This window comes from Aspergillus fumigatus, chromosome 6 (assembly GCF_000002655.1).
Source record: "Aspergillus fumigatus Af293 chromosome 6, whole genome shotgun sequence".
NCBI lineage: Eukaryota > Fungi > Ascomycota > Eurotiomycetes > Eurotiales > Aspergillaceae > Aspergillus > Aspergillus fumigatus.
Genome location: NC_007199.1, coordinates 3,679,304 through 3,704,080, shown reverse-complemented (window position 1 = coordinate 3,704,080; position 24,777 = coordinate 3,679,304). Strand labels below are relative to the sequence as shown.

Here is a 24,777-nt window from a genome sequence, read left to right as displayed (position 1 = left end):
GCAATACTGGCACGAAGCCACGGACGACAAGACGGATCTCCATTTCACCATGAAACAGATGAGTCAATTAGCAATTTTTTAGAGGTATAATCTATGATCCACTGATTCAAGCAGCTCAATACCGAGCAAGAATTGCCGGCCGGAGGTTGCTGCCAATGATCAACTAACTTTAACCTACCAACTATGGAAGGAAAGCTTCTGAGTAGTAGTGACCTGGAAAAGCAAGAGCCACCCGAGCCTCTTAGCGCGTATCCTAAGCATATTGTTCAATCTACTACATCTTCATATGACTGCGCACAGAGATTCAGTCCTTGCTTGCCCTAGTCTGATAGAGCGATGTAACAGCATGAATGGGCCGTCGCTGATCTTTAATTTGACTATTTCACCATTACGACACAAACTTGGGCTTGATAGCTTTGAGGAGATGAAACGCAGAGATGTTACTTTCCTTCGGTCAATCCGATGGGTAGCAACGTCGTGTTCCAGTCATCATCTCGATAGTCCATGGGCCTTTCTGTCCTATATAAACAGCTGCCAGTGTTGTCGGTCCAGTTTGAGGAGCCCTATCTCTAATCCGTCATAAAGAGTGGTTATCCTGACGCCTATCATTGTTCCTCTGAGATTCTCTATATTCTCTCCTCAGCCCACGTGTTCTATACCGTCTGCGTCTGTCTTGTCACTCGGCTATTCTTTAGGAATGTGCTTCCTCTATGCTTCTCTCCTCCCCGCTCTGGCTTCTCTGGCCTTAGCCTGGGCTCCTCCCTCATACTCAGGGTATACGCTGCAGTGGAGTGACAGCTTTGCTGGCTCATCAGCAACGCTCCCTAACTCTAACAACTGGAACATCATCACAGGGAACCTAGGGGTGAATGGTGAGCTAGAGACATATACTAGCTCAACCGCAAACGTCCAGTTGAGCGGCGGCAGCACACTGCAGCTGGTGCCTTGGAAGGACAGCTCAGTATCAGGCGGATGGACTTCAGGCCGTATTGAGAGCAAGTACACCTTCACGCCAAGCGCAGGGAAGGTAACAATTGCAGAGGCCAATATCCGGTTTGGTAGTAACCCTACCTCAAATAAACAGGGGATCTGGCCGGCATTCTGGATCCTGGGGAGCTCCATCCGATCAGGGACTGGGTGGCCTCAGTGCGGAGAGCTTGATATCCTTGAGAATATCAATGGCAATCTAGTAGGCTACGGCACTGCCCACTGTGATGTTAATCCAGGCGGCATCTGCAATGAGCCAAACGGCCTGGGAGGAAGCATTACCATTCCAGATCAGTCATGGCACACATGGCGTGTGACTTGGGACCGGACGCCATCTAACTGGCAATCCGAGAAAATCACCTGGTATATGGATGGCCAGCAGTTCCACCAGATCACCGGGTCCCAGATCGGCAACTCGGGTGTGTGGGCCACGCTGTGTCACGACCCGCTGTTCTTTATCCTCAACGTTGCTGTCGGCGGCTATTGGGTAAGTCCAGTGAACCTTTTTCTTTTGATTTCCCCCCTTTCCGAACATTTCCATCCCAAATATTCATAGGATGTGAGTGTGCTGACGTGACATGTTTCTTGATATTGAAGCCCGGTAATCCTAATTCGAACACCCTCGACGGCTATGGCAGCATGATGGAGGTCGGTTATGTCGCCGTCTACGTGTCTTAAAGCTCTGTCTGTGGTCCCAGAATACTGATTGTCAATATTGCTTTTTGAACCTGCCTGTACATACTCGCTTCTTAGTGACCCAGTCATTTCATCCCATTTTTGCTCTTTTCGTCATTATACTTTCGCCCTCCTTTGGTGCGTTAGGGTCCAATGGATCGCATCCTTGACCAAGGACCATTACCCACTGTAGTGGCTTCATACGATGGTGGCATACTTTCGGTAAGGCTATTGTCAAAGTTAAAGACAGGCTGGTGCTGTTCCTGTGAACGGCGGAGAGCCCCTTCACTGACGCCGGTATCCGGAATCGTTCCAGCAATGGATGCGCAGCGCATCGATTCTCCTTAGTTCGAATATCAAGCACTGCGTTGTCTCTTCGCCTTTCCAGCAATATGCGGCATAGCGCTACCGAAGGGTTGCTTTTTGATATGAAGGTAAAGTAAATTTGGCACTGACAGGCCGAGTATATCGCCAGATTTTGGACCTGACAGAAGGATATTCCGCATGCGATGGATTCTCTATGATGAAACCGCGCGAAATGAGGGCGCAACTGATCGAGAGATGCCCCAGGAAGCAGTGACCGGGTTAGTGATGATGGACAGTCAATGAGGGATTCCAAATCTCACACTCCCTCAATCCACTAAGCCTTCAACGAACCAGAACGTCAAGTCGCTTTCCTTCAATCTTCTTCTTCGAACTTTCCAGCAACATTGAGAGGCTTTGAACACAAGTGGGGTGATGTACAATTCCCTATGATACAGCAACATTTGGGCCGTGCTATATTCAACGTGCCTTCGGCTTTGCAACATGTCCGTAGACCTCCCCTCATTGCTGCGAAAATTCCACGATGCTAACACATTGTTATTGGAGCTCTCGGCGTTGCAATGGAAAGCTTGCATCCTGCGGGCCTCGTCACAAAGACAAGATCCGCTGTGACCACGCACAGCCCGTGTGCTCGCGGTGTCGACAATGCGGCTTGACATGTTAATGTTTTATTACCCAGCACCCTTGACACGCGCTAGAAGAAGACACCTGTACGTCTCATTGGGATGGTGTGTAAGCTCCTTGCTAAGGCTGGTTAGGAACGCATCTGAAGAGCCTGTTCTCATAGTTATGGCATCTTCATCTCCGAAACAACAGCTTGCTGGTTAATCAACTCGCTGGGAAGGCACCGCCTTGAACCCCGGACTTGAAGCCTTGATTTCAACGCATTCCAATATAGGAGAGTCTCTGCCTACTGGGTACCTGGGACCCACAAGCTCCATCACTGTAATCAAAATGGCATTGAAATGGACAGACTGGATCAGCTACCGCGCGAGCATGGGAAGATTCCCGCAACTGATTCCAGCATCTCGGTCTCATGGTCCGCACATGTGGTTACTGAGCTCGTAGACTGTCTCCAAGTCTTTCCTACTATAAAAAGCCTGATATATGATTACACACAGTGAGCCAGTCTGCTGTGATTGCCAAGCACTTGATCCTCCGAATGCTGGCCCAAATTGAACTACGTACCATGACGGCATATTGGGGAGTCCAGGGCAACTGTTGGCACTGACTTACATCCATCATTATGAATACGCGGCAACCATTCGATATCCTTCTGACAGCGGATGGGATCAACTTCCATGAATAATACACTGGTTCATCCCTGCGGCTAGAGATCTTCGAAATAATCTACGCACTGGCAGTGAGCACCTGACGAGTGAACTGAGCAAGGCCATGAAGAATGTATCACTTTACAAGTTGATGGTGAGGCATATCTTCGGGGTCACTGGGTGGAGAGGATATAAGCATTGCGCATTTTAAGCTCAATGGATGAGATGGATGACTGTGCATGTACGAATTTGTCATATTTCAATGATATGACCTTTGATATGATTTTTCTTGGCTTTGTTCTGGCTCCGATACTCCGGTCAATTCCGAGCCAAGTCCGACGGACTAAACAGAAACAGTCAGCGCTAATTTCATTTCCACTACAGTGACACCTTCAATCCTCAATCCTGAACTGATCCCAGAACATACCACGTACCATGACATTGAAAGTCCGTCGGTTCCTCCAAGCCCTTTCACAGGGTTTGGGATGGAGCTATTTCCTGCTCTGGTCGGTGTCTTTCTACCCGCAGCTCATCCACAACCAACGCCGACGCGCAACAAGCGGCTTCTCCCCTGACTTCGCTCTCCTCAATATGCTCGGCCTATCCGCTTACACGGTCTTCAATGGCGGCCTGTTATTCTCCCCCGTGATTCGCGCCCAATACGCGCAGCGGCACCCCCAGAGCCCCGAACCACCCGTGCATGTGAATGATTTCTTTTATGCCTTACATGGGACCATCATCTGCTTGCTGATCTACAGCCAGTTCCAGTGGCCTGTTCTATGGACGATTGAGCCCCAAAATCAAACACAGCGGAAGCCAAGCAGGTTGACGGTGGTCCTTCTCTCAGGATGTTTTGGTCTGGTCGCAGTCAAAGTCATGGAGCTGTTGTATTTTCCACAGTTTCATTCGCAACAGTGGCTTGATGTGGTGCGTTTCATTATATCATAAAGAAGAGGCGGGGAAACCATTTCTGACATCCTTTTCACTACTAGCTATACACGATCGGAAACATCAAATTGTTCCTCACCGTGATTAAATACACCCCGCAGGCATGGATGAACTACTGCCGCCAGTCAACAAAAGGCTTCTGTATGATTGCAGTTCTGATGGATTTCACAGGGGGCATGCTCTCTCTGATACAATTGATTATCGACACTTCCTTACAAGCAGATTGGTCCGGCGCACAGGGAAACGCTACCAAGCTTGTGCTTGGGAATCTCACGATCTTTTTTGACATCATTCTACTTGTCCAGCATTACTGTCTGTACTCGCGCAAATCAAGGAGCACTGGGGCGCAGCTGTCTGAGCATGATCCGCTTTTGAGAACAGGGAACGATAGCTAGATATCCACATGATGCCCTTGTCTATTCTTTCATGCTATCCACTCCGCTGGCATAAACCAACCACTAGAAGTTCCTGAATGCGACCCGAAAAGCGCAGGCTGTCACAAACATCATCGCAGCCGTCGCTGACCAGAGCACCACAAGTAAAGGATCCTTAGCTAGAGGTGACAAAGTCATTCCCAACAGATACCCCACTCCGGCGGTACTGATATAGCAGGCCTGCAGGACCGACTTCATGCTCTTCGGGGCATGCGAATAGGTATACTCTGATCCAGTCGGCCAGCAAAACACCTCAGCTAGCGCAATGATGACAAATGTGGGCAGCTGAAGCAGGACATGCACGTGGTTGGGGGTGTGGCCCCCAGACGACGCAGGGCACGACAGTGGGTGGGAGTAACATGGTGCGGAGCGATAGATGATTGCCTGCACGACTGCAGAATATGCCATGGCCACTGACATGATGATGAATCCCAGACTGATACGGTTGACGGGGCTAAACGAGATCTTGTGTCGTTAGAGGAGAAGGTAGAGCTGTTTCTGGACAAGCACACCGATGATCACATAGGCAATGGGGTTCGACGACTAGATCAGGTCATTAGGAATCCCGTGGGTTTCCATCTGTCCGGCTTGTGAGATTGAGACTTGAGCGCCCTGTCCCATGCATACCCAGAAAATGGGCCATCCAATGCTGCTACAGTATTAGAAGCTACATTGTAGGACAGGATCCACTAATGGGGAAGAAGCACCATATTTTGAATGCAGACAGAGCACCCCGAAGCTCCGAAATGAATTCCTTATCCCATGGTACCACTCCGTGGTGGTTCTCCAACTGATACTCTGGACGTGCAGCATCTAGGCTGAAACCACCCCGAGCAGCATACCATAGGTAGCGAGCGGCATGGGGAAGGACGGACGCTTGTGCGACAGGATGAACTGTTGATTCTCTCGGGATCAGCAATCGTTGATAATAACTGAGAGGACGATGCCTGTATCATACCAAACTTTGGTTTTGCCAGATGGACAACCACAACTGCAATCATCACCGCACATAGATCCAGCAGATATGCAGACCAGAAGCCGATGTACCTCTCCATCAATGTAGTGGCAATGCTTCCCAATGAACCGACATTGACCATCCTAGAATGATGATCCATGCCAGTCAGTAAAGAAAGTCGTCTGTTTTGAAAGGTACTGTCGACTCTACATACCAATAATACACATTGTAAATATACTGGATAGTCACTTCGGGAATTTCGACTACTTGCTTGCCGTTCTTTGCAACCCTTATCCGCCAGGTTTGCTCTGTATATTGGTCTGCTAAGCAGGAAGTGAGTAGGGTCTTCTTTAAATTGAGCGAACACAAGGCTGGGGCACCCCCTACCGATAAAAGGCTGCGCTGAAGCTTGAACACCTCCAAGTCCCACTGCAATCAGAATACTTCCCAAAATGAAACCTATGGGAGCAACGTTGCTCCTCATCTCTGCGGGAAATGAGGTGCCGAACAGAACTGCCGACCCTAGAGCGTAGATTCTGCAAGCCAAGTGATTAGAACACATCCAAAGAAAGTATGCTAGAACTGAACCCTTCAGTACCCAGTGAAGATCTGCAAAGCCTTATATCTCCCTAGACGTCCATCAACCAGGACTGACGGTGGCAATGGCAACAGATTCACCGCAACAGTAAACGCTAAGTTGACAGTGGTAGCACGAGACTTTCCTAATCCCATTGCACCCGGTATGAGGTCGTCTGGACTATTCTGGAGACAGTTCTCTATAGAAATCAAGTGCCAGCGTCAGAGCTCTGCGTGACGAAATCAAAATAGCGTCTGCCACTTACGAAAGAGAGTCGGTGTGCCGTAGTACTCAAACCGCTCCGCCATTCCAATCGTTGCAGCAAGCCAAACCCGTGCTGGCAGCTTGGCCGCAACATGTTCCAGTTCCCTGATCTCGTCTTCAGTCGCTATTTTGGTTTCTGATGCTGTTGACAATTGAGCGACATGTGGTGCTCGTCCTCGTTCGGCTCTATCCTCTGCTGAAGTGTCCATCCTCGCAGATCCGGGTTTGTAGAATGAGGGACCAGATTGTCAAAAAGGACAATGCTTCTCATTCTTTATATTTTTCTCCTGTTTATACTTCCTTTTAAAAGATTTCTCTCAGGCTTAGAAAAGAGACCGGAATTCAACCCAAAAACCGGAGTTCAGGATAGCGTTCGCTGGTCAGTGGTCAAGTTTGTCGGTGTCTACATAAGGGAGTTTGGGATTTGTCCAAATTCCCCAAAAAAAAATCGAGAAAATTAGCTTCCACAAAGAGGAGATGCTGTTTATAGATTTCGTCATTCTTGATCGCGGGAGAAATGGGACAGCCTCTTGTTCCTAAACCCATGTGAAGATACTTGCTTTGCGGACTAACATATCAATCTAGTCCAAGTTCGATTTCAAGGAACAGTCTTAGAGACAAAATGTGACTAAACAGCATCGTACAGCGTCATAGATTGTATAGTCAACACGGCCGTTCAGCCACGAAAACAACTGTTCAGCCATAGTGAACTACTCCAGAATGGTGCCGCCTACAATCATCTACAAGGTTACGTTCGACAACAGAGGCTGTCAACGATTTGGATTTGCTCTACTTCTCTGAAATGGATGAACGGACGAGCCTTGCCCTTCAACTATCATTTTCTCCTCCTCCCAGGGCTCCTCATTGACAACCACGGGCCGGAGCTCTTTCATCCTCAATCCCCTCTCTACCTTCGTGGCATGAGCGCGCAGAATCTCCGGCCAGGTCTGGGCTTGGTGATCTCAAAGATGTAATCAATCATTGGATTACCCCAGAAAAAGCGGCCACCCGACGTGATTATGTATGCCATCTCCCCCGTATCAGGGCTCGTCAACAACAGAGTATAGGGTCATTCATCCCATGGCGTCGGGCCAAATGGGCCTCTGCAGAGTCGTAGTCGAAAAACCCGTCGAAGAGCGCGGGGTCGCTAGTCCAGCCTTTTGGGATGGCGTCGGCCTAGACACGATTAGACTCGACGTTATAGTAACTGGGTTGTGGACCATGATTAACTGGTGTTTCTATGATGAAATTGAAAGAGTTCTTGAGGGGCCTGATGCAGTCGTTGAGAAATGAGCTCTTGTCTCTAGATACCTAAGGTTAGCACGGGTGATGTCACATGAAAAACTTTCTCGAAGGCTTCTTTGAAATGATGTCGGTTATTGTGTTGTTGTATGGATGAAATGAAGAGAAAGAGACGTCTGTTATCTGAGTAGTTGGGTGACTTGGGTCAGTAGTAGCTCGTAGGTAGTGAGTGGATTACAGCGGGGGACTCATTATAGTTTTTTATTATTCACTGAATGATTACAGTCCACCTATAATAAATCATCGAGTAATGATATCAAATCCATATCGAATCCATAGTATCAATGTCAATCACCATATAGTAGGATCCAAATCATTCAATATACTACTGATGATTCAAATCCCTACTACACAACGGAATGAAAAATGGTTGAGAGCCGTAGTACATCTCTTCGTCATCTTCGGACCCTTTGCATTGAGACAATGCAGTAGAAAGAGTGGGCTGCTCATTTTCAAGAGGCGTCTTGTCACAAGATAAATGTTAATGTTGAAGACATAACATCCTATATTTTTTGTAATAGTCAACAAGGAGATGATTCGTTTCCAAGTATATTCCCATTGTCATGGATCATCGACGGGAAATACAAGCCGGTGTCGAGATATGGATATCGCGATGTCATCTACTGGTAGGTGGAAACATATCTTTTATATTTAATCATACCGAATATGGTTCAGTCACGATGCAAAGTGGCCGAACTGCTCAAGTGCCTCTTCGTTTTCCTACCCATCCAGGAACTACAATCTCGTATAAACTCGCACCAGAAGCGGCGAGGCAGCCGTAGTCTGTCAGTCATGGAATGCTCGACTGGATTCAACCAGATGGTGAGCGTGCAATCTATCATCTCGATTTGAGGTGAGTGCCGTAATCCGAATGTATGCAACATTGGGCAATGGTGACTCAATCCTCAGCCGTCAATTGTATATCCTGGAGGGTGAATCGTATCTCTACTGGAGGAGGTACTGTTGATAAATTGGCGGACAACATGTATGAAGCACATTTAACGTACTCCGTAGGCCATGACAACATACACAACCCCGTGTCCATCGTAGAGCCGACAAACAGTCCCGTCCCGACATTTAGGAAGCAACGGACAGATGAGACAGGCCGAGATGCCTTGACTTGTCGAGAGCAGCCACGACTTTGTTTTTAGGGTTGGAAAAGGGGCCCAATCCCTTAGCTTTTGACGAATGCAGACCATGTGGCCGCGTGTCTACTCGCGCCGCTGATTGGTTTATTTCACAGGAAAGCCTCGTATTCCTCGTGCTGTTCTCCGCAAAGTTAGTCGTTATGCTTCCACAGTTGACGCAAATGTCAAAGTTTTCGCCAGGTCGTCTTCCGGTGGCAACTGGAACTTTGAGATGTGGTTATAGGGGATGCCAAGGAGGGTTAACGATATCGTCCCAACCAACCCTTGCAGTTTTCGTCAGGTATGAATCCATGGCTTCCTCTCTACTCAGTAAATGTCCAGATCTCATTGCAGTCCGGGATCTTCTCTCTTCTCTTTGACATTCACCAACACCTCGTCGGTATTGCATGGTAGCCGCATGGAGTCGCTCCAGGGCCCAGGTCACTCAATACGCCAGAGCATGGACCAGCATCGTCCGAGTGGGCAGGGCCGAGCGTCCATGGGCTTAGACTACGTTATTCTTGAAGCCTGGAGCCAAGGGTTTCTTGTCGGAGGACTGGTCATACTGATTATGATTACCCTGGCAAATATTCGAAAAGGGGTGCTTTTACACAAGTTGATTCTATTAGAGGTGTGTACGCTGTTTACTCCTTGGCTAAGTTGCTGGGGTTGATTGTTGTAGCTCCTCTTTTCTCTAGGCCATGGGACCTTTGTCTTTTTCCCCGATCCAACATACGGCTGGTGAGTTTCCCGGGGAGCTACTGAATGTGAAGGAAGTCTCGGCTAATCTTGAGATCAGGTATCTCAGCTCTACAGCCTCCGTGCCTGTACGTATCTTACGATATTCACAATGTAGTCTCTTGGATGAAGATAAAACTCTTCGTATCGCAACTGGGTAGCGCCCTGTTCATCGGTACGGTAATACTGGTGACTCCCTACTGGGTTGCGGAAATGTACTTGAACTCCGCCTACTTCAATGGACTCGGCAATGACTCCTTCACGTTTACTCGCCCCTGGGAAGTGGTTGTAAGGTACAACTCGTTTGTCCAAAACCACGATTCCCTTCGCCCATCTTGCACGCATGCTGATCAGCTCCCACAGAGATGGCTGGTGGATTTTCACAGCATGCTGGTTGACTTACAGTATCAAAACAGGCTATAATGTCACATTGGTAGAGCTGGTCAAAATCAGTTCCAGGTTCGGGATCCTGCTCTTATGCATGATCCTCTCGATCGTGTTTATGTTCGTGGATGTCGCTGTGACCGTGGGCCATGTATTCAAAGACAAAGGGGTCAATCCCTTCTGGAAGGTATGTGATCTGTTTCTACCACAAAGAGCTTAGCTAACCAATGAGCAGCCGTACATCATATTCAAATGTGCATCGGATGTGATTTTCCTTGATGATTTCAAACAGGTTGTTGATAGACTTGTTATGCATACAGTTGCCATGAACACTTTCCCTGATGGCAGCGGAATGAGACCAAGGCAGTCAGTGCAGCCAGCTGCCCTCCGCGACATCGATCTTGAGACGTCACATTAAGCATTGTCATGACCAGCAAGGGCATGGTCCGGCAGTAAGGGGCCTCCGATGCTCTCGGTGCTCACTTCTGCCCCAAGGCACTCCTGGTGCAATCTTTTTGTCTCCGCCTCATCCCCATCTTTCTTCTTTTTATCATGTGGCGTTGCATTCGGGATTGGGCGACTGTGCTTACCATCATGACCTCGGGGAAGCTAGCATATAGCCTTTCAGAACTTCTTGAACAGAAAACAGACCGTAGGTTTGAACCCTATAAATCGAGAAGACCAGCAACAAACGTGGCGAAATCAGTGGCAAATATGTGCATGAACGTGCTGAGGAAGTATTGGAATGCCAGCAATAGATTTCATGACGGACTGGGGTACAAACAGTACACCATGGTCCATTAGTTTACGTTCATTTAGTCAAGTCCCCAGACGACCACAGTTGTGTCGGCAGTAACCCTACATTGAGCAATAATTTGTTTGACCTGGACGAAATTAATTCGCCGACAGCGCAAATCGAAATGATAGCCATGCCAGCTCTGCCATGTTTTAGCCTTCATAATTCCTACACAGGAAGTGCCAAGTCTGTGCTAGAGTCGGACGAGAACCGGATAGGGAACTCATCTTTTTCCCTGCCGTCAACCAAGTTTTTACATGGCCAGCTGAGTTTAACTTCGAAGGAAGTGCGTCAGTGGCTTGGAGCACTAAGGTGCCCGTTCTGGGTGGCACTCTGATATATCTTGGCAATCGCGGAGATGTCAGTTGAACCTCGGCCCGCCTCTGTACTAAACGATCGGGGGTTCGGATGGAACAGTCTCCTTGACAAGTGGATATCTCATCCGATAATCCTGTGAATTGTTCTCATGTCGCTGACAATGCTAAAGTCAGCTTGCTAACCGATCCGGCCAAGATGACAGTATTAGCTGATTTTCATTTTATCAGAAGTATGCGCATCTATGCTTGCACGCCGATTGTGTGTGGCAGGAAATTCATTTTCAAATGCAACAAAACTTGAATTGCGTCCACCTTGGGAGTCTAAAATCTAAACTTCCCCAGAGCAGAAATTTCGAGGCGCAAACCTTGTCCGCGCGCATGTCTTATGCAACCCGCTGTCTTCTAGTAGCATGGTGCATAACCCGTCAACAGGCGACACTGATGATTCTCCACTGATTGCCCCTTAAGCTTAACTGCAGGTAGAACCAGTGGCAGCCAATCACAACACCCCACTCCGTACGACCTCGGCAATCCGCCTGTATTCACAAGTCAGTGAACCACCTATTCTTGGCTCCGTTGTTGATCGTGGCCCACACAGGTCTAGAATCCCAAATTGCTTCGATCTCATCTAGAAAGAATTAACGGGAACAAGCGGGTAACAGATGTACACCCTATCAGATGAAGGGATCTCTGCCGTCTCGGATCCGACCTGCATGCGACCCATGGTTGATGTCTTCATGTGCTTGTCATGCAGAAAAACTTTCACCCAATCAGACTGCATTAATCTGGGCTATGACCCCACTTATCTCCACAGGCTTATCCGTGCCACACAATCAGCCAGTCAAGTCACTGCGTTTAATACCGGGACGCAGCCGAACCAGTGCAGACGTTCCAGATGGTCCTTTTGATGCTAATTGCCAAGTTTTTCCCTTACTTTCGGGTTTCAGTCGGCCACCCCAGTTTAGTGTTCGGATCCGATAAAATGGGCTATATCTACAGTCGCTGGCCGACATGTTCGGCCTTTTTTTTTTTTTTTTCCCAAGCCCATCGCAACATGCCGTGCCGCATCTTGATCGTGGGTGGTGGAATCGCCGGCCTCACGGCCAGCATCGCTCTGGCGAAAGAGCTCACAAAGGTTGAGCCGGACCTGGACATGGCCATCTACGAAAGTCGAGATGAACATTCGATGGGGGAAGGAGGAGCTATCAGTCTCACTCCGGTCGCTCAGCACCATCTGGATCAGCTAGGCGTCCTGCCTGAACTCTCTCGGATGGGAGACGGCGCGGGAATTGAGGTAGATGAAATCAACCTTTACTCTCTCCGCTCCGGGCGATCGTTGGGTCCCTTGCGATTTGCTGACGAGACCGGCCGCGGTTACAGAGGCTATAAGAGTCGCCGAGTGCGGCGGAGTGCCCTGTTTCGCGCCATGCTGGCCGTGGCTCGCCGGTACGCACAGATCTCGGTAGAGTTTGACAAGAAGTTGTCCAGCACCACCATGGACGGAAACACAGTGACCCTCGCATTCAACGATGGAACGACGACCACGGGCGATCTACTGCTGGGATGCGATGGCGTCCACTCGGCCGTCCGCACGCAGCTGGTGGATCCCGGGAATCATTCCGAATATACCGGCATCGCCTTTATTCAGAGTCTGGCTCCGGCCGAGCGAGTATCGCTACCATCTCATTTGAACCAATCGGCCATTCACCTTACAAAGCAAGGATCGCTGCTGGCCAGCTACTGTGACCCCAGTCATCAGACCCTGTTTGTCGCCGCGATCATGCGTGTGAATGAACACATTATCGAGCGGTACCGCGCGCTGGCCTCCACAGGCACCAATACCGCGGCACTCACGTCCGCACAGATGGCCCTTCGCTACCAGGTGCGCAGTAAATTCGGCACGTCGGCCTTCCCGTGGATCCGGGAGTGGATTGACAAGACGCATGACTGGGAGCTGTATCCAATCTATCAGGTTCGCCAGCGGGGAAAGTGGCATGTTGGCCGCGCTCTCCTGCTCGGGGATGCCGCACACGCGGTAAGTACGAACGGTCCGGTCCTTTCGCGGGGAGGATAGCAGCAGCGCTAATTTTGACCACTGCAGATGCCACCACGCGAGGAATCCGCTGCATACGCCATCGAAGACGCGGTCATATTCGCGCAGATCTTCGCTCGGCGGCGTGGCCGTCCTCTCCACCATATATTCCAAGAATACGAAAACGCGCGGCGAGAGCTGGTCGATAAAGCGTTCGATACCACCCGCCGGTTATGGCAGAGCGACTTGGACAAAGGCCTTTTTCCGGGGAACTTCCGAGACTGCATGTCGTCGACCCAGCTGCCACCAAATCGTTTGGTAATGGATAAAGCCGACGCCCCGATGGGTGAACCAATCTTCCCACCACCGACGCATGAAAGCATGTCCGATCTGTCGGTGTCTACATTGACCAGCGAATTGGAGGCCGCTCTTGATGCCGATGAGAGGAGGACAAAAGTCCCTTTGTCATTATGAAGTCTTTGTATGAATGTTACAGCATGGAGCACGGCGTTTGATGACTCTTGACGGTTCATGATTTGATTGTGGTTTGGGTCTGGGTATGGTGAAAGTAACATGAGATATGCATGGTCTTCAATAGACGCGGAATGCCTTAGGAGTTATGAATTAGGACAATCTAGACAGAGTTTACTGTTCATTGCGCATGACAGGCTTCAGGGATGAGGATCTCGCTTTCAATGGTTTGTATGCGCTCCGCAGGAGGTTGACCTAGGCCGGAAAGCCAGAGCCGAGATTATCATGGCCGTTAACTGATTCCGTTAGCCATCGAGAGTGAATAGAGGAGTGAAGAGAGGTCGGTTCCTCAGCAGACAGTCATTAAAGCAGACCTGATCACATAACTGCCGAATGACTTGTACAGTTCAGGGAATCATTGATTATCCGAATGACCTCGATGACTCGGATCTGCCGGTCTTGTCGGGGGGATGACAATTTCCTGCAAGGCTGTCATCTTCAGACTCATCATCGACTATCGGTGGGTTATGTATTGTAGCAGGTTTACACATAATAGCACAGGTCTGTGCCAACGAGACTTTCAGGAGCTATGGGAGATGGATACTTCCAGTAGCTCACAGCACCGACGCCGACAGAGAGATACAGGCATTCGATCGTTATCGGACAGCCCAGGTTCGACAGGTCTTTTGTCATATTTTGATAAATCATCATTACCCTCCCCATAGCGGGCTATTCGTTCATTTTGTCTAGATGCGTTCTCGAACTACAGCCGTTGTACGCACCAGAGCTGAGAATCACCAGGGCGGCGCTGGGAGGAACAGTCCCGTATATGCCGCCAGTGTTGGACCCCATCAGCAAGGGCACGAGGGCTGGACTAATTTTGGCGGGCTTGCATGGCTTTGCGAATGAATACGCATTTCCAACGGACTCTATATGATCGTCTCATGCCCGAAAAGAGCCAGACTTGGTCAAGATCAGGGAGCTGTGCTTCGGCGGGGATATAGCCAAGTACAAGTACCAGGGTATCAACACATACTTCACGGAGGCGAGTCTCATTGCCGAGTCAGAAGTGGCACTGGCCCGGACGCGAATGCCATGGGGCAATATGTGCCTGACATTCCACCGTTTATCGACGAGCCCGCCAACGCGAGGTGATCCGGTCAGTTACACGGATGCTTTGGTGTCTTTCACTGTTATGCCATCCATCACGAGAGTAGTATATTTCCAAGATGAATTATCAGACCATGCAACAACGCTGCTGACTACTGTCCCTTATGTGCTCTTCTGGTGATAGGATCGCATGGACAGGTCCCCATTGATGACGGCTATACTTGGTTGGCAGTGTGATCCAGATCCTGCTAGCCTTGTTGTCGGCACTAGTTAAAACGGTAGTTGGATAATCTACGGAGTATGGTATCATGTTATAGAGTTGCTGGTCAAGGACAGCCAATCGCATGAAGTAACAGTTCAATCATGCCCGCGAAGCCACCTCAACGTGAACATCCTGCGCCTTCTCATCAGGCCCCTGATCAAGCTGCTTGTGAACAGCTGCAGCCACTTCATTGGCCTTTTCTTTGCCCTCGAACACTGTAGACGTTAGTTTGGTCTAGCCACCCCAGAGGTGAAACTTACTGAAAGACAACTCCTCGAGAGTTCTACCATACGTCTCGGGGAAGAACAAATAGATAAATACCAGCTCGAAAGCCAACCAGCAGCAATACACCAGCAGCCACTTCCAGCCGATATTCTTCAAGCCGACCGGGTTCACATAGGTTGCAAAGAAGGTCGACCCTCGTCCGTAGAACTGGAACCACGAGAGGCCTCTGGAGCGACCAAAGTAGGGGAAGATTTCAATCAGGTAGGCTGACCAGTCAGTCGGTATGTATCATCTTGCACAAGGGGATGGCTTACTATATGTCAATGCGTTGTAACCGAGGTTGTAAGCCGGCGAATAGCAGAAAATGAAGAGAATGGTCAAGATGGCGGCGGCTTTGGCGTGGGTAGCCAGGAAGCGTTCCATGGAGATGGTCCAGGCGATATATACGCAGAGCAACGAACAGGCACACGTTATATACATCGTCCGTCGTTTGAATCGAGGAACAGTCAGCGCCAGCGTCGTGCCGCAGACGAGACCCCAGCACGCAATGCCGATGTTGATTTTGGACTTGACTACACCGTCAGTAATGTTGACCATGTCCAGGAGGTCACTCAGGTAGTATCTGGCATTGATTAGCAAAAACATATCAAGAAGGCAAAACAGCGGCACGAACGAGATCAAAGTATTGCCCGACCACTGGGTGAACAATCCCAAAAACGCCGTAATGAACAACCGGCGACGCATACCAGCGGTGCGGAACATATCCCACCACGTCTGCTTGGCCTCCTCGAGCTCGAGCTTGATGGTGCGTTGGATCTGCGCAATTTCGGCTCGCACGATGACCGAGCTGCGGTCACCCTCGGCATGGTATTTGGTCAGGATGTCAAAGGCCTCCTCGTGGCGATCCTTACTGATCAAATACCGGGGGCTTTCGGGAAGGAGCCTGCACACTGTCAGTTCTGTCGGGCACAGTCAGATACAACGTACATGACGAAGGTAATCTGCACCATGGCCGGTGCAATCTGAAGGAGGGACGGAATTCTCCACGCCCAGTCGGTTTTGATGGTCACCGTCCCCAAACCGACGGAAGCAGCAATGATCTGGCCGATAAAGTACGAAGAATTGAACAGCGAGGTCAGAATGGGTCGTTCCTTGGGATATCCCAATTCACCCAGGAGGGAAGACCCAGCAACGATGCAGAAGGGAATGCCAAATCCAAGGACCATCCGCGCGACGACATACATGCCGACTACAGAATTAAGCATGGGGATTCGACCCAAGAGTGGGTAGCATACCTCCGTTGGCAAAGCCCTGCAGAAGAGCACCCACGAGACTGACGCAGGAACCAAACATGATCGTCCATCGTCGGCCGAATCGCTGGTTTACCCAGGGGACAAACGGGAGGGAGATGATGGCTCCGAGGGAATATGCGGCTCCAAGGAAACCCTTGAGATTTGCCTCGATCTCATACTTGGGTTTGCCGTCGACAATGGCCCCAGTCGGCTTCCCGAAATCTAGACATGTTAGCATTTAATTACAGCATAACGATGTGCGGAGAAATACATTGGTTCCACGTGTAGACGATCTGCACGGTATTGATGATCTGCGAGTCGAATCCCGAGGTGATCTCAATTCCCATGCATGCAGGAAACAGAATAAAATACAAGTATCTCAAATTAGGCTTCTTGTACCAAGGAGTGTGATCGTCGGCCAGCAGGTTGGCCAGGACGGGCTCCGCGACATCTTCCTCACGATGCTTTGGCACTACAACCATGATGATCAGTGTCGTAGAATCGATGCTGCTGATGGCTTGACACTATGAGGACGAGACGGCCTTGTCTGGCTATATGTAGGAGCCCGTGAGGGAGATGGCTTACGCCAGGGCGGACTGGTGATGGGCCGCGACGACCCTGTTGATAGCTCTGACCGAGGTCCTGGTCTGAGATGCTCCTTGATGGAAAGGCATCCTGCAACCCCCACGTCCACAAGACGGGAACTCTGGTTATATCCCCCACCAATGGGGTCTTTAATTGAGCATGGTTGGATGCTGACAGCATACCTGCCAAGAGCGGCCCAAGACCTCCTGCGGGGGGTGGGTAGAACCGTCCAACGAGCTCCCGGAGGATTTGGGTTACAGTTGGGTTCAAGAGACAAAGGATCATCACATGCCCCACGTTTACCCCGGATTGAGCACGGAAAACGCCTTAATAGGTAATGGAAGTGGCTCGATTCAGTAATGGCTTGACCCCCCACCCTGCCCAGCTTGCACTGCGGATAAATGCACGTCTTTACCCGGTGCCAAGCTGGCGAGATTCAAGTGCAGACTAAACGATGGAACATGAATGCTACGATGCTGCCTATACACCACGCCAGTATCTTGTCTGCTCCACCCTAAACTCTCCTCGAGACACAATCTCCTGACTCGAAGTCCCAATCAGCACCTGATACACGCCCTCTTCGCTCTTCCACATATCCTCGATCTCATCCCAGAAGCTGGTCGCGTATCGGTCGATGTGGATAGAAACTGATCGCTCTTCTCCAGACTGTAGGAACACTTTGGTGAATCCGTGTAGCTCCTTGACAGGGCGTGGAGTTGCTGAATTGGGCGCGGCAATATAAAGCTGTAGGGTCTGCGCTCCTGCCATGGGACCAGTATTCTTGACTAGGACTGTGGCAGTGGGCGGACTGTCCGACGAGAAGACAATTGGAGAGACCGTCGCCTCAGGAGAGACATGGAAGGTTGTGTATGATAAACCATGTCTGCCGGGTCAGCATGCATCTAGTGAACAAGACGATCAACCTACCCAAATGGAAACAAGACCTCGCGGCCGACCTTCTCGTAGAATCGATACCCTATATACACATCCTCACCGTAGAGCATTCTACCCCCCACGCTCATATTGTTCAGATACGTGGGATTGTGCCTCACATCCGCCGGCCAGGAAAGAGGCAGTTTTCCACTCGGGTTGACATCTCCAAACAGGACATCGGCAATGCCGTGGCCGGTTTCATTGCCTCCATACCATGCCTGAACAATTCCCCTGGCTCGATGCGCCCACGGCATCGTAACAGGAGTCCCGGATTGGTTAACAATGACAGTCCTGTCAGCCGCCACGTCAAGCACGGACGAAATCAGCGCGTCGATGCCGGGGGGCAGATCCATATCGGGACGGTCGAACCCTTCCGACTCCCAGTCTCTGTTGAGTCCTGTGCACACAATCGTATAATCCGCCTCTGCAGCGACTCTAACCGCATTGGCAACCATCTGCTCTGGATCCATGTGTAGACATGCACCGAGATGCGCGGCCCCACCACCAAAGTGAACCACACCGATAGCTTTCATAGGACTGGTGTTGGCAGATCCAAACTCGATTCGAATCTTGTACGTTTGTCCAGCAGTGAGCTGCTTCTGCCCAACCTCCTGCACCGTTCCCTTGCCGAAAAAGGCTGTTCCGCGGGTTTGGCGCGTGGCGTTATCAATGACCATTTCATCGTCAATGAAAAGCGTGGCAGTTCCGAATACGGTGAGACCAAAGTCCCACAGCCCAGAGACATCTGGTGTAAACTCCCCGATTAGAGTAGCCCAGAACAAGGCTCTGTTGAGACCGGGAGCGTTGTAGTCCATCAACTGGAACGCAGTGTTAACGACCGGTTCTGTCGCCAGTAGTGTGCGTTCCTTTTCAGGAGGTTCATTGTAGAAGTGGATGACAGCATTGCTAAGCATTCGATCAATGACAGGAAGCATCCTGTGAGCATACGCGCCCGCTTCATAGAGGATTTCGGCATCAGGAAGTGCTTCGACGACAGCATCGTATAAAGAGACTGCATAGTACGGCTCAAGAGAAGCACTGCCGCCGCCTGAAATAGCCGGAGTCTTCACATGAGACCCGATCAGTGCAATTTTCTTGACTGTCTTGGGAATCGGCAGCAGATTGCCATCATTCTTCAGCAGAACGATACTGTTTGCACACAGGGTCCGGTTCAACGCCCGGTCTTCTGGGAAGTCACGGCCAGTCTCATCGGCCGACACAGGAGCGCGGCTGGCGCGTTCAACAAACTCCAGGACCTTCCGAGCACGCTTGCTGATCGTCGACTGTTTGATCAGTCTTGCCTGCATGGCTGATTCGATGTACTTTCCGCGATAGCGCGTCGGACCCGGCATCTCGAGATCTAGGCCCGCATTCAGCGAGTCGATGGTGGTGTATGTTCCTAGCCAATCGCTCATGATCAATGGATCCCAGTGCCAGTCTTTGCGGACAATATCCAGCATGGCAGGATTCTCAACGACATGCTTGCCGTTGATTTTGTTGTACGAGGTCATCAATGCCCCCGGATGGGCATCCCGAGCTACAATCTGAAAGGGACGGAGATAGATCTCCCGAAGTGCGCGCGGGGTAACCAGCACATCGACAGCGCGGCGCTCATGTTCCTGGTCATTTCCTACGTAGTGCTTGACAGTGGAGATAACCCCAGTGCTCTCGCAGCCCAGGATGATTGACTTGGCCATGATCCCCGAGAGATGGGGGTCTTCCGCGAACGATTCAAACCCGCGTCCTCCTAGGGGCGACCGCTGCATGTTGATCGTAGGACCCAGCCAGCAATGTGCCCCCTTGGCGAGACATTCTTTGCCAAGCAGGACACCGGCTTGATGCAGCAGATCACGATCCCAGGTGGCGCCTAGGGCTGTGCCACATGGGAGGCATGCAGCGGGCACCCCGGCAAAGAACTTGGTGCCGCGGATCCCATTTGGCCCGTCAGTGGTACGAATCGGAGGCACATTGAATTTGGGGATTGCATGAGTGTGCCAAAAGTCACTCCCTATGAGACTTTAGCAAGTGTTACAGACAGTGGTTGGGTTAACAATAAATACCGGAGAGCAGAGCAATCTTGTCATCCTCGGTGATATTGGCTAAAACATAGTCGATGTCGAATTTGGGTGTCATCTTCAGTTGGTTGTCATTGATGGTTATTTTGCCATGTTCTCAGACAAGCACCGCTGCAGTGATCATAAAAGTATGCAATGTTTCAACCAGATGACGATCTTCCCGGCCCTCGAGCCGAAATCCCGACTCTTCTGGGGGACTAAATCCGTCGATAGTATCCTGATGGACTTTGCACCCCCACGCGATGTGGGTTTATGTGATTGGAAAAAGGACTAGTGTGTCAGAGGAGAAAGAGCCCGTTGTATCGGTTAAATTATTCTCACCCTGGCCGTTGCCGAGTCCTGTCAAGCTAACGTTCTGCCAAGCTCAAGTGCTGACATCAGATCTTAGCCTGGTCACTCAAGAACAGTGCTTACTGACTTCTTTCGCTGCTCTGAGGTCGTTGCTCGGCGAGGAATAAGGGTCCATTGAAAGTCCCATTGCGATCAAGCTCGGTAGCTAGTTCTGCACAGGCATGTGTCATATATATATATCCCGTTTATAGCGGGTGGCCAATAACCATCTCGGCACGAATATGACGGTGTAAGGACTATCCTAGGGCTTAGTACCTCTGCCCTGAGGAAGGCATTCCTGCGCATGCGGTGTATGGCAGCCGAATCTTCTTTGTTTAAGCCATGTTACTAGCAATCGATTGATAGCTGGAGCCCCGCTGACTATCCAGTAGCGGAGAAGGCCAAAGGGAGTTAGAGACTGAGCTGCGCATCTGGTGGTGAATATAACTGACGGATCATGTCCATGCGGATTTCGAGATGAAAGAAAAATGTGGTCACCGCAGTCAACCAACGATCCTGATCGATCGCACTAGATGCTTCAATCCGTCGGCACAACACCAGACAACTACCCCTACTAGGAAATCACTGCAACCGATGCTTAGTGACAGAGGCAGAGCAAAAAACATGGCGAGACGAATAGGAACAACAATACGACTCCTCGTCGTCACCCAAATCAAATCAACATCCCCGGACACTCAAAGAATCAGTCATCGCCAAGAGTCCGCTCTCGTCGCAGGGCGGGCGCCACCATTAGACGTCTGTATACTGCTTTGCGTTTGCAATGCTGCAGGACAATCACGATGGACCTGCGATCGCTTCAGCTCACTACCGGGACTCGCATGGTAGACAGGCCCATCCCCGCAACATCCAAGGCTGCTTAGTATACTAGAGCACTGTTTACCGTACAATCGCTCTGCAGATCGACAGAATAGCATAGTGTTCATGGAGAGAAGAGCAAGCCACCACAACAAGGCAAAATTAATTGTGGCAAGGACGTCCAGCAAGACTGTTGACCGTTCTAGCTCTTCATAAGTGCTGGTGCCGATGCTTCCCAGTAGCGACTGCAACCTCTTGCTACCAAGTTTTATCCGGTATCTCGGTTGGATATTCCTACTCAGTTATTGATTGTAATATCTCTCGCTTGCTTATCAAAAACCGGAAACAGCCACCACCCTCGTGTGCAAGTAGTACTCTCTGGTATATTCGTGCAGAGTTGGCCTCAAATCGGCACGAGCCACGAGTCATTGAATAAACCCATGCAGAAGGGGGCCAGGATGGCTGACTTCACTGTCACATTTCCGAGTTCAAGCAAGCCAGTTCACACTCAGGCAAATTTGCTCAAGGTTATTGGTTCGTAATTGAAGCGTCTGAAAGATTTCCTCGCAATTTTATACTGAGGCTGAGACATGGCTGATATGTCTTGTGATGATTGCTGACAACCCCGCATTATGTTGTTTGCAGATTGGTTGCAAATCCGGTGTGCAACTCTGAATACTGATGCACCTTACCAATAGAACACTAGTCGACACTCGGACCTCTGCTGGACTCGGCACTTCATTATGCAAGGGTCCAGAAATCCAACCATGAGGTTGCAATGATCCTGGTTAGTGTTGCACTGGCATGGCACACTTCTCCTAGTTGGCAGACTCCATTACCCTGGAGTGCGGTGCCATTCTTCAAGACCAAAGAGCCGGGTCTATTTGAGATGAGATAGTGAATATTTGTCATGTTTCTTAGCCGACAGTATATTGCCAGTGAACTCCCACAAGCAATGTCATTGGCTCTCGTACCAATAGAAGGCTACGTGGTGGTCATTTGGTGGTTCCCCTCGTAAGACAGCCCATCCAATAGCCCCCCATATGACCAAGGAAGACGGTCCGATCTCACCATCCCTTGCTCCGGGCTCATCTTTTCCCTAGTACTAAGTCAAGCGGTTTTCGTGGATTGATCGGAATGCGCCTGACTTTTCAAGACCTCTCAGAGCCCTTCGGGGACTGCCCATGCTTCTGCGAACCTCCACAGTTGAAATCATGTCCAGTGATGATATCGAGAAATATGCCATCTTAGATGCAAAAGGATGGCGGCCACGGCCACCGCTAAGGCGCAGGCGTCGGGCTCTTGCACTTCAATTGCTGATAATATTGATTGTTCTCTTGATATGTTATGACTTTACTGCTGGGCCCCCGAGCCTTTCATCGCCGCTTAAGGTCACTAACTTTGGGATACATGTTCAAACCTCATCTCTGACAGACGGGCTGAGCTTGGTTGAAGAGAAAGGCGCGTCGATAGGTCCCAAACTGGCGGGGCCTGCGCCTACCGAGTCAGAGCTCGATCTCGAAGATCACGTAGTTGTCCCTGATGAATTACCTGACGAACAGCCGACCGCACAAGCTACAGACTATGTACCACCGCGTCGAATTGACTTGAGCAGGGCACTCGACCGGATGATTGCCGTTCTCCCAGACGAAATGCGCATGCAAAGCCTCCTGCGTCCTCTCGAAGCAACCGGTGGGGAACGACTCCGTGATCTGGGCCTCCGAACCCGCGATTTCTGGGCATTGTTTGAGGCGTGGGAAACCGTGCATCTGGTGCCAACCGATGATGGTCTATACATCCGCGACGACATTATCCAGTACCTGAAACGACATCCGGAGGTGGCAGAGAGTATGGTGAGAAACACAGCGGACATTATCCGCTCCTATGAGTCGTATCGCTCGCTCATTACCCAACTATCAACACTGCTCTTCCCGTGGACCGCACCGCATTTCCCAGACCATATTCATCTCCACACACAGATTCATAGTGGCGGTCGGGGGCTGGTCTTTTCAGCCGGGGACAACCAAGCACCTTTTCTACTCGCTTCGATTCCGGCTATCCGCCAGTTGGGGTGCGACCTGCCAATCGAAGTCATGTATCTGGGCGATCGGGACCTGAGCCAGGATATGCGTGAACAGTTGGAGGCGCTACCCGGTGTGACTACACGAGATCTGAGTGTGATGGTGAACGACAATGGCTGGACATTGGCTGGATGGGCCGGGAAACCGTTTGCGATTCTATTTTCGAGTTTTAGGGAAGCCATTTTTATTGATGCCGATTCGCTGTTCCTGCAGAACCCGGAGACCTTGTTTGAAGACGAGGCCTATCAAAAGACCGGGGCCCTATTCTTCAAAGACCGCCTGATGATGCCCGAGTCTAAGAAACGATGGCTGCAAGAGATTTTGCCCAGACCAGTGTCCAGCAAAGCCATGGAAAGTCGCTTCTGGAAGGGTCAGAGTGGACATATGCAAGAATCAGGGGTGGTTGTGGTGGACAAATGGCGACATTTTATCGCGCTGCTTCTGGTGACGCGGATGAATGGACCTGACCGCGACGGCGATAAGTCGAAGCAGAAGACGGGTGTGTATGATATGGTCTATGGTACGTTCTGCCTCTCTGCTGTGCATGACTTTAGTCTGTTGTAAACTAACGGCGGATACCAAACAGGCGACAAAGAGACCTTTTGGCTGGGATGGGAGCTGATCGGGGACCTGGACTATGCGTTCCATGACGGGGATGCAGGAGTGATGGGCACTCTGGAGAAGACTCCAGCGGTAAAAGGTCCAGTGGCACAAGAAGAGCCAGCAAAGACCAATACTACTGATCAGGGAATGACAACTGCGCCAGAGATGTACACCATCTGTGCTCCCCAACTACTTCATTTGGATCGCAGTGGTCGACCTTTATGGTTCAACGGCTGGCTCCTCCCAAATAAGTTCGACAAAGGCAAGAATCGAGAACCTAGTCGATTCGAGGCCTTCTTAAGGGAACCCCGAGAGATTCGCGACCCAGGCGCCTGGCAATTGCGGGCTCACAACATCTGCTGCTTGACCTCAGAACATAAGGGAGAATTTAGCCTGACTGAGAGACAGGCTCTTGACATGATCATTGAGTCCGGACGGCGTGCAGGCGTTCTGGGTACCAAAGGTATAGGACTTTAGCAGTCTAATAAGGTCATTGTAAATATCTGGGCCGTTCTTGGTGTACATAACTCTAGCTACTAATGATGATAACTGATCATGAAGAAGAAGAAAAGAAGATGATGAAGACTTGCAGAATTTCAACAGGAAGGAAGTCATGTATGTGTCCCTTTTTAAAAAGGGCAAGATCCCCCCTGGTCCTGTTGAGCCAATCACAGCATGACATCTCGTTTGCTACTCTGTGCTACATCTGCCAATGCCTGTTAATTAAGGTACCCAGGCACTAAGGCTCAGCTACGGATGGGCTGAACCTGAGCAAGAGCTACGGAGCACTTGGAGTTCTTATGTCTGCATGAATAATCTGAGCCTGTTGGGGGATTGGTGTGGGTCTCGATCGACTCAGCTTC

General features: G+C 50.3%; 7 protein-coding genes across 7 annotated transcripts; 4 read left to right on the top strand and 3 right to left on the bottom strand.

Annotated features, from left to right (window-relative positions):
- Positions 1-597: 597 nt before the first annotated feature.
- Positions 598-2,450, top strand: eng6 (glycoside hydrolase family 16 protein). The gene is made up of 2 exons (XM_746235.2): positions 598-1,474; positions 1,585-2,450. Exons 1-2 carry the CDS (start codon positions 698-700, stop codon positions 1,663-1,665), a joined length of 858 nt encoding a protein of 285 aa, XP_751328.1. The 5' UTR covers positions 598-697; the 3' UTR covers positions 1,666-2,450.
- A 1,192-nt stretch (positions 2,451-3,642) lies between these two features.
- On the top strand, positions 3,643-4,846 carry AFUA_6G14530 (putative L-cystine transporter). The gene is made up of 3 exons (XM_746234.2): positions 3,643-4,184; positions 4,250-4,764; positions 4,826-4,846. The coding sequence occupies exons 1-2, from the start codon at positions 3,693-3,695 to the stop codon at positions 4,598-4,600; spliced, it is 843 nt and encodes a 280-aa protein (XP_751327.1). The 5' UTR covers positions 3,643-3,692; the 3' UTR covers positions 4,601-4,764; positions 4,826-4,846.
- Positions 4,847-5,182: 336 nt separating this feature from the next.
- On the bottom strand, positions 5,183-6,644 carry AFUA_6G14520 (putative PTR family peptide transporter; the record flags this gene model as incomplete). Its single annotated transcript, XM_746233.1, has 6 exons — positions 5,183-5,288; positions 5,347-5,437; positions 5,598-5,737; positions 5,809-5,902; positions 5,982-6,080; positions 6,437-6,644. The coding sequence occupies 6 exons, from the start codon at positions 6,642-6,644 to the stop codon at positions 5,183-5,185; spliced, it is 738 nt and encodes a 245-aa protein (XP_751326.1).
- A 5,504-nt stretch (positions 6,645-12,148) lies between these two features.
- On the top strand, positions 12,149-13,956 carry AFUA_6G14510 (FAD-dependent oxidoreductase). The gene is made up of 2 exons (XM_746232.2): positions 12,149-13,134; positions 13,201-13,956. Exons 1-2 carry the CDS (start codon positions 12,154-12,156, stop codon positions 13,603-13,605), a joined length of 1,386 nt encoding a protein of 461 aa, XP_751325.1. The 5' UTR covers positions 12,149-12,153; the 3' UTR covers positions 13,606-13,956.
- Positions 13,957-15,073: 1,117 nt separating this feature from the next.
- AFUA_6G14500 (uncharacterized protein) lies at positions 15,074-16,973 on the bottom strand (the record flags this gene model as incomplete). The annotated part of the gene is made up of 7 exons (XM_077805129.1): positions 15,074-15,189; positions 15,235-15,465; positions 15,514-15,821; positions 15,873-16,142; positions 16,187-16,448; positions 16,495-16,713; positions 16,763-16,973. The coding sequence occupies 7 exons, from the start codon at positions 16,971-16,973 to the stop codon at positions 15,074-15,076; spliced, it is 1,617 nt and encodes a 538-aa protein (XP_077661260.1).
- A 76-nt stretch (positions 16,974-17,049) lies between these two features.
- On the bottom strand, positions 17,050-20,391 carry exg17 (beta-glucosidase H). Its single transcript, XM_746230.2, has 3 exons — positions 20,070-20,391; positions 18,004-20,017; positions 17,050-17,959 (listed from the first exon to the last, which is right to left on the bottom strand). The coding sequence occupies exons 1-3, from the start codon at positions 20,140-20,142 to the stop codon at positions 17,557-17,559; spliced, it is 2,490 nt and encodes an 829-aa protein (XP_751323.1). The 5' UTR covers positions 20,143-20,391; the 3' UTR covers positions 17,050-17,556.
- Positions 20,392-21,476: 1,085 nt separating this feature from the next.
- AFUA_6G14480 (putative alpha-1,3-mannosyltransferase) lies at positions 21,477-24,664 on the top strand. The gene is made up of 2 exons (XM_746229.2): positions 21,477-23,831; positions 23,898-24,664. Exons 1-2 carry the CDS (start codon positions 22,415-22,417, stop codon positions 24,389-24,391), a joined length of 1,911 nt encoding a protein of 636 aa, XP_751322.2. The 5' UTR covers positions 21,477-22,414; the 3' UTR covers positions 24,392-24,664.
- The last annotated feature ends 113 nt before the right edge of the window (positions 24,665-24,777 follow it).